This window comes from Tursiops truncatus, chromosome 11 (assembly GCF_011762595.2).
Source record: "Tursiops truncatus isolate mTurTru1 chromosome 11, mTurTru1.mat.Y, whole genome shotgun sequence".
NCBI classification, from domain to species: Eukaryota; Metazoa; Chordata; class Mammalia; order Artiodactyla; family Delphinidae; genus Tursiops; species Tursiops truncatus.
The window spans coordinates 35,841,817-35,853,852 of record NC_047044.1 but is presented as its reverse complement, the minus strand read 5'-3'; the positions used below and the strand labels follow the sequence as shown (position 1 = coordinate 35,853,852).

The 12,036-nt window shown below is 37.2% G+C and overlaps 1 protein-coding gene across 3 annotated transcripts in view; it reads left to right on the top strand.

Annotated features, from left to right (window-relative positions):
- The window catches only part of TMTC2 (transmembrane O-mannosyltransferase targeting cadherins 2), a 658,994-nt gene that overhangs the window by 303,060 nt on the left and 343,898 nt on the right, over positions 1–12,036 (top strand). For all 3 annotated transcript variants that reach the window (XR_012324274.1, XM_073788371.1, XM_073788372.1), the window contains one exon: positions 8,618–8,699. Coding sequence is in view for 2 of the 3 variants with exons in the window: in XM_073788371.1 (XP_073644472.1) it covers positions 8,618–8,699 (82 nt within the window). In the remaining variant the exon portion in view is untranslated. The remainder of the gene's footprint in view (positions 1–8,617; positions 8,700–12,036) is intronic.

Here is a 12,036-nt window from a genome sequence, read left to right as displayed (position 1 = left end):
CCCAGAGGCCGTTTGATGCTTTGCTGGTTAATACCAAGGAAATGATATGAGTCAAAGCAACATGTGGCATCCGATGTTGAAACTGTGATTTTTTTTACTACCGAAAAAAAAAAATTAATTCCAAACTCCTCACAGTGCCTACTTTGCTCTGCAAAGTCTGGTCGCTTCTGTCTCTCACACTCATTTCCTGTGATTCTTTGCGGCATTTACTGCCCTGCCGCCATATTGGTTTTCTTGTTAGTCCCTGAAATTCCAGACATGCCAGATCTTTGCATGGTTCACTCACTCCCTTTACTTAGGTCACTTCTCCAGTGTTACCAGAGGCCTTTCTTGACTACTTTATCAGACACCATCCCACCCCAGTGTGTGTTGCTCTCTTCCCTTAGCCTGTGTTTTTTATTTGTTTTTTTTGTACCAACTACTTTAGACAGACAGTGTCACCTGCTCGTGTGTGAACTATCATTTCACCACCAGAATGTGAACTGCGAAAGGGCAGGAACTTCGTCTTGATTACCAGGATCTGGAATACAGCCTGTTACATAGCAGGAGCTTAATCCATTTCTGTGGAGTGAAAGTCACATCTCTGAAGCATTCTCTTTCCCTTTTCAGTGGACTAAGTTGTTCTGTGTTCTCAGGACACTTAGTTTGACACTAACACAGCACTATTTTTTAACAGTCTAATCTAGAAGTGTACTTCCCTCCCTGTTAGTCTTGAAATACTAAAGGACCAACCCCCTCATTTACCTTTGAAATCCTACAGTAAAATAAGCCAGGGATACAGGTAGTGCTAACCTCCTTTTTAAAATATTCTTTTTGTTTTTTAAATGCAATTAGGACATAAACAGAAACTTACAACCTGCTTATTTCATTTAGCAACAGATCATGGAAATCTCTTGTAGTTTCAGTCATTTCTACAAAATCATTTTAGTAGATACATAATATTTCATTGAAATGACATTTGGTTAACCAAGTCTATGCTGATAGACACTGAATTTGTATAAACAATACTGCAGTGAAAATAAATAGCTACCTCTCGGTATTTACAGATATTTTCTTAGGACAAATGCCTAGAGATTGAACTGTTTGGCCAAGATATACCTATGACTTAAGAGCTTTAATGAATATCAAATTGCTCCCAGGAAGATCTTATTATCTTTTACTATATTTTAGCTATGTGTTAGCTGAGTGCTGGTTTTTATGAACCCTCAGGAATACTGAGTTCTATAATATTGGGGCAACTTCACTGATAGATGATTAATCACATCTCAATGTATTAATTTACATTTTAGGTAAACTGAATATTGAGTAAGTTTAATATGTTTTTACAGGGATATCGAACATTATTTTTTGGTATTTGCAAACTGCTTATTTGTGCCTATTGCTCATGTAACGTGTCTGACATTCGAGCCAGAGCCCCAGCTGCACGCAGATGATCCACTTTAACTTCTTTGAGGGAAATTCAGTCTACTGCAGTCTTTCATCCCGCTTGGTCTGCCATTTCATTTCAGCCAGTGTTGTGGCCTCCTCCCCTTCCCAAAGTTCACCTAAATCTGGGAGGCTTAATGGTGTTCAAAAAGCTGGGAAGGAGGCTGCCCTGGGCAGCTCGGTCTGAGCAGATTTCTTCACCTTGAAGTCTGATGGCTCTGCAGTAGGACCCAGGACGGGTTTCAGAGAAGCTTTGCTCAGGTTGGGAGTTGCGGTTCTGGGGTCCAGCCTTGCTCTAGGTGTACCCCAGAGCCATGCCTCCCTGCCGGGTTCTGTATGCAGCCCCTGGACACTGAGGGGGCACTCCCTGTCACCACTAGCTGCCCTCAATGTCATTTGACATGCCTTTTCCGTGAGCTTAGGTTTATGACAGTATACTCCAGGTATCTTTCAGGCAGCTTCTGCTTTGGGACGTTTAGGAAAAGAGATCAGGAAAAGGCCTGACATTTATAGAAAGTGAAACTTGAGGGACATTTCAGGGAGGAGAAACACAAACTGTTATCAGTAAGCTACTTAGCCACATTCATTTTTGTTTATGGTAGCCTTATTCTGTTATATTTCAAAGCTTTCCAGAAGAAATGCTATTCTGTCCCTAAAAAAAAAGAATGTCATGGTCAAGTTTCAGGCCCCTGATAATTTGATGGGAAACATTTTAGTAGTATGGAGATAAAGTATTTCATCATGAAAGTTACCACTGCCCCTGTCCCTTCACTTTGCCTCTAAGGTTATCTCTGGCTGATTATATATAATGACTTGGAGGGACTTTAGAACTAAATGGTTTGATGTAAATCATCTTGATTAGTAAGAATTAGTTCAACTGTTAGATTTTTTTTAATGATATTTTTCTTGTGATGAGGAAAACCTTTTTTATCCTGAAGACACTTTGCGTACAAACACTGTGATGTTAAGATAGACCATGAAACAACACTTCTTCTATTTGTAAATGGTGGCCTTCACAAATTAATTTTTCAAGGCTATTAGATTGCTTTTCCTTTTGTACTCATTAAGCTATAATGCAGCTGTAAACAACACATTTACCAAACTACATATAAGCTTTGGACCCATTTTATTGGCTGCTTCCCTTTCTGATTTCTTATCTGTGTAGATACATTCTTGAATGTGAAATGAAGATGTGATTTTCGTTGGTTGTGAAAAATGACTGACATTCACCGTCGTCAGACTTTCCCCCAAAGTAGACACTAAATGTATGGGAGTGACTGCTGCATACACAATTGCAGAAGGAGACTCTTTACGCTAAACTTACAGCAGCCTCTAAATATGAGTGGGGCCACCTGAGGGAAATCCTCTGGTTTGTTCTTTATATTATTCTAACTGGTGTTCCCACCAATGCTGAAGACACAGGTGGTCCCTTATTAGGATATAAATATTTGGTTGAGAATCAGGCTACTTCTGAGGAACACTTTTTATAGTTTTATAGACCTTGGTTCATGTGACAGTTTCCAGAAGTAAAGTGTAGAAATCACTGCTTTATTCATAGCTCTGTAGTTTACTGAAAACATGTTACCTTGTGAACTAAATAACTAAGGAGTAACTATATGCTATTAAATTGTATACAAGAAAACAGTGGTAGCCTGTTCATTTGTTTGACTGGTAATTATATTTATAGAACACTTGGATGGCTATAGATGAAAAAGTAAAGTCTTATGGGAGTAATCTAGTTTAGAGGACAAGATTAATACACTAATTATATTATATATTTATAATGCAATGCAACAATGCAAAGTCTTGAAGTTTTTAGGTTATTCAATAAAATAGCAGTTCTGAGCTGTGGCATGGAAACACACTGTGTGTAGGGTGGTAGATATAATGAGTGATTTGTTACCAAAAATAAGTACAAAATTTGGTATATGGTTAACTTTTAAAAATAAGACAATTCAAGCTGAAGCCATTAATAGTATAACATTTTCTCATGTTTAATATTCCCGAGCGCTTCCTTAAGTAGGAGCTCCAGGTTTGGGGGGTGTGTGTGTGTGTGTGTGTGTGTGTGTGTGTGTGTGTGTAAATATATAAGTATCTATTTTTATATTTCTTCACTTTGTAGTTGGAAAAAACGTTGATCAGCCCTCAGAAGAGAAACTGTTTGCCTTGTATACCCGCTCAGGTGGGCACCTCTTTCTGAACAGGGACAGTAGCATCCAGTTTAATTAGAAAACAAAATAAGTGTGCTGAAAACTAATCTTATGCTGTGGAACAGGCTATCTGAGCTTTACTGAATATTTATCTTACATGTGTATGTTTTATTGCTGCCAGTCTGCAGAGGACCTGACCAAGCCTAGTCCTGATTGAGGATGCTTTTTTTCATGAGTTTTAATGATATTAATCTTGGATCTGTTTTTAATATTCAGTAGAGTGCTACAAATATTATACGAATATAAGGATAAGTATATTGATAATCTCAAATCCCTAACCCCCTAGTTACTCATGCAGCCCTTGCCAGGAATATGTCTCTGCACTGGTTCCATTCAGTTCTCCTCTTTTCTCATCTTTCTAGCGCTTTCCCTTCATCCCATAGTCATCTATGCTGCTTCAGATCCAGCCAGTTAATCCTTCATATCAGCACTAATATGCTAACTGCAGAGGATGTCTAATCTAGAATTGTTCAAAGTTCTGATGGTAAAATTTCTAAAGTATTTGCCAAGTATTCCTGTAGGTCTGTTTGATATTGACTTTCTAATCTTTTCCACTGTCAGTTGCTCTTTGCTTCCACATACTGGGTTTTTGCTGTTTTAACTGACTCCTGCGTGAATACACCAAATTGTTATATACAAACTGTAAATACTTTCCGAGAATTAGTTTGCAAATTTGAAATTCTACTTGCCAACCACCTTAGTTTATAATGAAAGCCCTTGGTCTGGTATTTTAGGGTTCAAGTTGTGTGACTCCACTGTGATAGTAATGACTCTAAAAAAATAATCATATAAGCACGATTAAAAGAAAAGGGAAATTACTGGGAGGTGGAGCCATCACAGAGGGCTTTATAAAAAAGTGGGATTTCAACCAAGGCTTGAAGCATAAAATATATATGAATGAATGAAAAGAAAGAATAACATTACAGACCAGAAGAAATAATTAAGGAAGAACATAGGAGCTACAGTTAAGGTAAGGTACATAAGGAAATTGGCCTGATAAGGTACAGGAATTTATCCAAGAAGATTTGAACTAGATTGTGAAATAGTTTGAAAATTAGACTAGTTATTAGTAAATAAAATGAGTGGAAACAGGGTGCTATTAAAATATTTTTGAGCAGTGGCACAACATGAAAAGAGTTCTGTTTAAGTATTATTAAGCTGGTAAAATGAAGTTCAGTGAGTCAGGAAATCCGAAATCTATTGTAGCATTCAAGATGTGAGCCGGAGGCTTCCCTGGTGGTGCAGAGGTTAAGAATCCGCCTGCCAATGCAGGGGACACGGGTTCGAGCCCTGGTCCAGGAAGATCCCACACGCTGCGGAGCAACTAAGCCCGTGTGCCACAGCTACTGAGCCTGCACTCTAGAGCCCACGAGCCACAACTACTGAGCCTGTGTGCCACAACTACTGAAGCCTGGGTACCTAGAGCCAGTGCTCCTCAACAAGAGAAGCCACCACAATGAGAAGCCCCTGCACTGCAACAGAGTAGCCCCCCTCAACACAACTAAGGAAGGCCTGCATGCAGCCACGAAGACCCAAAAATAAATAAATAAATTTATTTTTTTTAAAAAATATTAAAAATAAATATGTGAGCCGGAAGAGCCTTTTATTGGGGGAGGGGGAAGTATTGCAAATGAGAGACATTTTATAGGAAAATCGTGAAATTTAGTTTCTACCATGACATAAAATTCTGCAAAGGATTTTTGAATTTTGGTAGCTGGGAGCCAGACAGTGGCATTCAAGGTGGAAAGAATAAAATTTTTTTGAGGAGACAGATGGAAGAAAAATCAAAGAATGTCAGAGCTCTCTATGCCAGGTCCGAAGCTAGTTATTTCTCTTTGACTTATGATTTTAGCAACCCCTCAAAATTGGTATTATGTTCATTTTTCCAAATGAAGAAAAAGAGACAGAGTCACACAGCTAAATAAGTAGAGGCAGCAAGATTCAAACACAGGCTAGTCTGGCTCTGGCCCGGTTCTCTCAATGAGAATTGAAGAAATTCATTGTTAGCCCTCAGTGCTCTTATGACTGATCCCCTTGCTTACTGGGTTATTCGTTTGCTATGGGCCTCCTGCAAGTAGCACTTGCAAGTGAGCAGTCTGTGTTGTTCAGTTATATGGTTATATCCCCAGTACTTAGAACAGCGCAAGGCATCCGATACAAGTTTTTTACCCTGCAAAAACAAGTGAACATGCAAATAAGTCATAGACCTGGCAGTGGAAACCGAGCCTCTCCACTCACATTCCCCTTATTTGTCACAGCTGACCACAGTCCCTTTTTCTTGGTTTTCTCAACCACCACTTGTGTCCAAACATCCCAACCAATATACAAAATGAATTTAGACTCATTGTCTTTAATAACCTGGTTCGTTTGAGTAACCTGAGACTACTGGCCTTGGCCTTGGAGTTGTGATTTTTTTTTTTTTTTTTTTTTTTTTTTGGTGATACGCGGGCCTCTCACTGTTGTGGCCTCTCCGGTTGCGGAGCACAGGCTCCAGACGCGCAGGCTCAGTGGCCATGGCTCACGGGCCCAGCCGCTCCGCGGCATGTGGGATCTTCCCGGACCGGGGCCGAACCCGTGTCCCCTGCATCGGCAGGCGGACTCTCAACCACTGCGCCACCAGGGAAGCCCTGATCTATTTTTTAAAGCTATATACTATTGCTTTGCCAGTGGACTACACATAAGAATTTTACTACGCTGTTTACTGAGACATTGACAAATGAGCCACTTTCTTCTCTTCTGTCCTTAAAACTTAAGTGGAAGAAAGTGCATAGACCCTTTTATATTTTTGCATATAACATTTGTGCAGACTCTTTACCAATGATAGTTTTCATTTTGCATCTTTCTTTTATCATCTTCTGCAAGTTCTTTGTACATTATTTTCCAGTGGTGATTTAAAGGCTAACCATGTGTTTTGAGGCTGTGTATATAATAAAACATATTCTTTGTCATTCAGAACTCTGCATTCTATTGCATACTATATATGTGTATATATATATGTATATATATATATACATATAAATAATAGTTAACATTTATTATAAACTCAGAATATGCCTATGTACTGTAATAGCTACTTCATGTGTGTCCTTTCAGATAATTCAGTAATCTTATGAAATAGATTTTATTATCCTCATTAAAAAATAATAGACTTTATTTTTAGAGCAGTTTTAGGTTTACAAAAAAGATATTGAGCAGAAGGTACAGAAATGGCATATACTCTCCCACCCTCCTATTACAGCTTCTCTGGTTGTATCAACTTGAGCTCATGTTGTACATGTTACAATTAATAAGCCAATACTGACACATTATTATTAATTAAAGGCCATAGTTTACATAAGGGTTCACTCTTTGTGTTGTATATTCTATGGGTTTTGAAAAATGTATAATGACATGTATCTGCCATTACAGTATCATGCAGAGTAGTTTCATTGCCCTAAAAATCCTCTGTTCTCCACCTGCCCTCTTTTCTGTAACAGAGAAAATTATAACTAGGAGATGAAATTATTCTCCAAGGTTCACATAGCTACGTAAGTGTGAGAGCTGCTCGGCCTCCTGGCATCTGTGCTCTTAACTGCATGATCATTTAGAGAATCCTAACTGGCTAAGAGTCTTGCTAATTCTTACTAACTTCATCAACGTGTGAAATGTGTAGCAAGTATTTTGCCTGTGCTTTCCTTTGAACTTAAAGTGCGGTGAGAAATATCGCAAGAGATTTTTGATTTTTAATTATTGGAAATTTGACAAGCCTTGTGAATTAAAGAGGAGCTATTGACTAGAGTAGCATTAGTAAAATGAAAGAGGGCAACAGAATGAATTTTTTAAATGAACGACTAGAAAGGAGAAGTCATATGGAGAAATGAGTCAAAGTTGCATGAAATGTAGAATATTAGCTTAACCATACACCTCTATCTTTGGAAGAATTATCTCCTTAAAAGTGATTTAAAAAATATATGTGAAGGGGAAAGAAAAACATCACCTGAAGTTTATGTGGTAGATAGCGTTTAAATTAGAAGGAAGAGACAGATAAGATTGTTTCTCTTTACTCTAGACCCACAGCTTCTGAATACCACCCTGTGCCTTGCTTCCACCCAGTTAACATAGATCTTCATTTTAACCTTGCAGACCAAGACAGAACTGTTTTAGGAAAGGTCTTCTTTGGGTTGTTCTCCTACCTTGAGTCACCCCTTTTTGTTACTCTGGAGTCAATTTTGGTGCAGAAGCTATAGCACAGCAAAGAATGTCTAGTTTTAGAATCTGCCTGGATTATGATATTATTTCATGAAAAATCAGTTTATTGCATATAAGCCTTTGCCCCTACTTTTTGCTTATTTTTTTTCTGAGAATTACGGTAATGTTTACTTAAAACTGTAGCTAGGGAGAAGATCTAGCTTTAGATTAAATCCTGATTTAGCAGTATTGTAGTCCTGAATGACAGCAGCAAGGATAAGCAGTAGTTGCTTGAGAGTCAACAAATTGTGACTTAGTTTCTTCCTATATAAAGTGAACATTAAAAAAAAATAAAGAAATAAAGTGAACATTAAGACAAAACCATCTCAAAGCTAAAATAGTCATCATTCCTTATAAGGAAGAATGAATGAATGAATGAAGAGAAACAGATCAAAGGGAGAAAATAAAATAGAAAATGAAAATATGTTTCCCACCATTCCTGAAAACTCTCTTATCCTTTTGGTTTCCGTGAAACCATTTTTTCCCTTTTTTCTCTTGCTCTCCTGGTCTCTTCTCTTTGACGTCTTTAATGAACTCACTCTCACTGTCTCTTCTAATCTTGATGTTTCCCAGGATTCTGACCTCAGTCTTCTCTCTCAACATATTCTCTTTGATCATCCTCGTTTAGATACAAACAAAACACTGTTTTTTGATGATGATTACTAAGTAGACATTAGTCTACTTCCTTTGGGCCCAGGAGGTGAAGAATCCCTCATGATCCGCTGCTGAATCATCCATTTTCTCTGTTTTTCAAGGGTCGTAAGAGTGAGGCTGAAAAATTCTTCTTGAAGGCTATTGAGCTGGACCCCACCAAAGGAAACTGTTACATGCATTATGGTGAGTGGTTGATAGTTTTTTTTCCCATGTCCCCCACGTTTACAATGAATGTTGATACGAGATTTAGGTTGTGCTGGCAAAGAACATTTTGAGAGGACATTGACTTTGCTGTTGTAGATGTAGCCTCATGCTATAGTCTTGCCTTCTTGTTCAAAGCAGTCACGTTAACAAGGGCTATGCCTTATGGTTACTTCTAGTAATTTTCATAGGACTTCAGTGGGGCAAGGTATTTTCACAGTTGTGGGGTTGTTTTGTTTTTTTTTTCAAGTTCAGTTTGGAGTTTAAATGAGGTCTCGTCAGAAAATCATCTTGCTCCTTGCCTGATGCGTGGTATATAATTAAAATATTAGCTCTCTTTTCATTCTAAATGTTAATGTATTGCTCACTGAATGTATCATTTTGAAGTTTTAGAGGCTTACATTTTGGCCTCAGGGTCTTGCTTTCTGGAAGATACGGAGTTACCCCAGCCTGTTCTCTAAATGCCTGAGATTGGGGTCGAGGATAAAAACTGTAAAGGCTGTAAAGGATGTGTCTCTCACTCGGTTTATCTTAATCAGTCTGGAATGAAGTTACATAACAACTCTGTCACACTCCATGCTGTCATTAGTAGTGAGTCATGTGTTCAGTGAGGCGAAGTATATAGCTGGTTTGGTGTCGGGTAAGATGTGCTGATTTCTACCATATTTTCATTTGAACTGGCTTTCAAGGAGCCTAAAAGCATTTACTTTTGCTGATCCCTTGGAAAATAAAAACAAATTTTTGACCACTGTTGTCTTCGATGTGTTTGTTTTATCAAGTAGTAAACTTAAAGATGGATGAAAATGAAAAATCTTGGGAAAATAAAGCTAATATGCTTGTATAATATTAAATTTCTTCTTCCATTTCCCAACTGGTAAAAATAGATCAGTGACAGGCTATGAGTGTGGAAAATGGAAATAAAAAAATGGAGGATACACTTAACCAACCACCGGTCCATTTGTTTATATTGTGTGTATATGTTTATAAACCTAGGGTTGTGATACTTTATCTTTCCAGCATAACACAGCATGTAATTTCACACAACTTATTGCATCACCACTCCTGATTTTGTTTCACAATGCAGTTTTATTACCATGTTAAAATAGTAGTCAACTAATTTAAGTTTGTTGCAGAATTTAGTTTACTTCTTCAGGTTTTCTTATATGAAATATTTTAAATTAGGATTTTCTCATGCATATTATTTTGGGTGCCCCTACTGAGCTGAAGTAATTCCCTGATTATTTTCTATGAGTGCTAAAGGACCTCTTGTCATTTTATGAAATAGGATTTTTTTTATCCTGTCTTGCTGCTTGCATTTTCTGTACCTCAGACTAATCCTACCTACTGCATCTTCTAAGCTTGTTTCCCATAATTTTATTATACGCTTTAGATTTTTCACATTCATTTCCTTTAAACTTCATCATTGCTTCATCTGAAATGCCACTGAAAAAAGTCACTATTTATTAATTTTAAGAGTTAGCCCCCTTATTTATTATTCTGACTTGTCTATCTTTACCCACTTCTATCTTTTTATTTATTATTGTTTTTTGTATTACAGTATTCTCCGGAAAATAATTTTTTTTCCAGTGGTAGTAATAGGGAATATTACTCCAATGAGAAATTTTGGGATTTAGTTTTAACAGAAAGTGAAACAAATCTTTATTTTGTATGTTATTTGGAAAACAGTGATAGATGTTCTGTAGATGCATGTGTAAAACTGATTCTTCTTAGTACTCGGGGTTATTTTAATTTTTTGGCATATACCTATTATTAGAAGTACATTTATTTTCCAAGGGAGGAATGAGTTCATAATTCAATATATTTTTATGAAATAGTTTCAATATTTTTTCCCCACTCTGGAATAGGAAATGGAAAGGACTGAAGATGAGGCATCAAAAAGTAGTAGTTAAGGCAAAATAACCTACAAATAGACAGGAAGCCGATAGCTGAGGGCCTCATATTCCTACCTCACTGTCCTCAGGTTATTTAAAAATGTACATTTAAAGGAATATTAATGATTTTTATTTGGAAAAAGTCTGCTTCAAATGACTAAAATTTAGAACTGAAAAGTTCTTTTAAAATTATCTAATATAACCCCTGTTGTACAAATAAGTAGATTGAAACCAGGAGAGATGAAGTTGATTTGCCCAAGTTAGCTGTAAATAACTAAATTTTGGGTCCCTTGATAACCATCATTGCTTTTTCTTCTGTAATATATATTCCATTTCTTTCACAACACTGTAGATAGACAGACAAGTAGGTAGATAGGTGGCTGGGTAGGTAGATAGATATTTTTGATTAGTCAGCCCTTCTGTGTAGTTTTAGAATGTCAAATTCATACAAATCATAACTTAGCTTAAAATTCTTAAGGAAGGGTTTTTATTAATTTTAATATGTATAAGATGCAAAGCACTGTTCTCTTTTCAGAAAGTGAGTCTGTGCTATGTAGGCAATAAATAGGATGATGTCATTTTTAGAAGATGATGTGGTGGGCAGTAGGGTACTTCTTGAAACCAAATAGTCAGGTTAAGCATCTTTGAGGAGGTGATATATGAAATCTTAGCTTATGCCAACTCTTTGAAGAGCCAGATAAGAGCATTTAAGACAAAAGAAACAGAAAGTTCAAAGGTCGCAGGCAAGAACAAGCTTGTGTTCACAGCAAAGAAAGAGGCAAATGTGACTGGAGCATATTAAACCTGATGGGAAAGTGGGAGGAGATGAGCTTGGAGAGGAGGCAGGGCTAGAGCCCAGGGGCCTTTGTAACCAAGCTAAGAAGTTTGCATTTTATTTTAAGAGCAATGGAAGGGACCATGTGGCAAGACAAGATGAGAGAAAGGTCAGAGTAGAGCGAGGGGAACCCTATTGCTGTCTCACAGGCAAGAAAATGGTGGTGGCTTAGGCCGGGGAGTGTTGTGGGAATGCAAATATTTAAATTGAAATTATACACTTACCTTCCTTAGAAAATTCTAAGGTAATTTTTGCACCATCAATATCTAGCATATTGCCATGTCACAGTAATGTGCAATAAATGTTGAGCTCGATATATTCTTAATTTTAGAATTGGATGGAGGTTCCAAAACTGACTGAAAGTTTGTTCCGTTAGAATTTGTTTTACTCTTTGTCCAAGAAGATGCATACTATGATTTTTATATCAGTTCTTCTCCAACTTACTGGTTATGGATATTCTTAGGGTATTTATGCCCATGGATTGAATGAATAATAACACTTCTTCAGCTTAAAAATAAATGTTTAAATGAAATGTTAATGTTAAATGAATGTTTATGTAACGTAAATGAAATGGTAAATGTTGTTTTGAGTC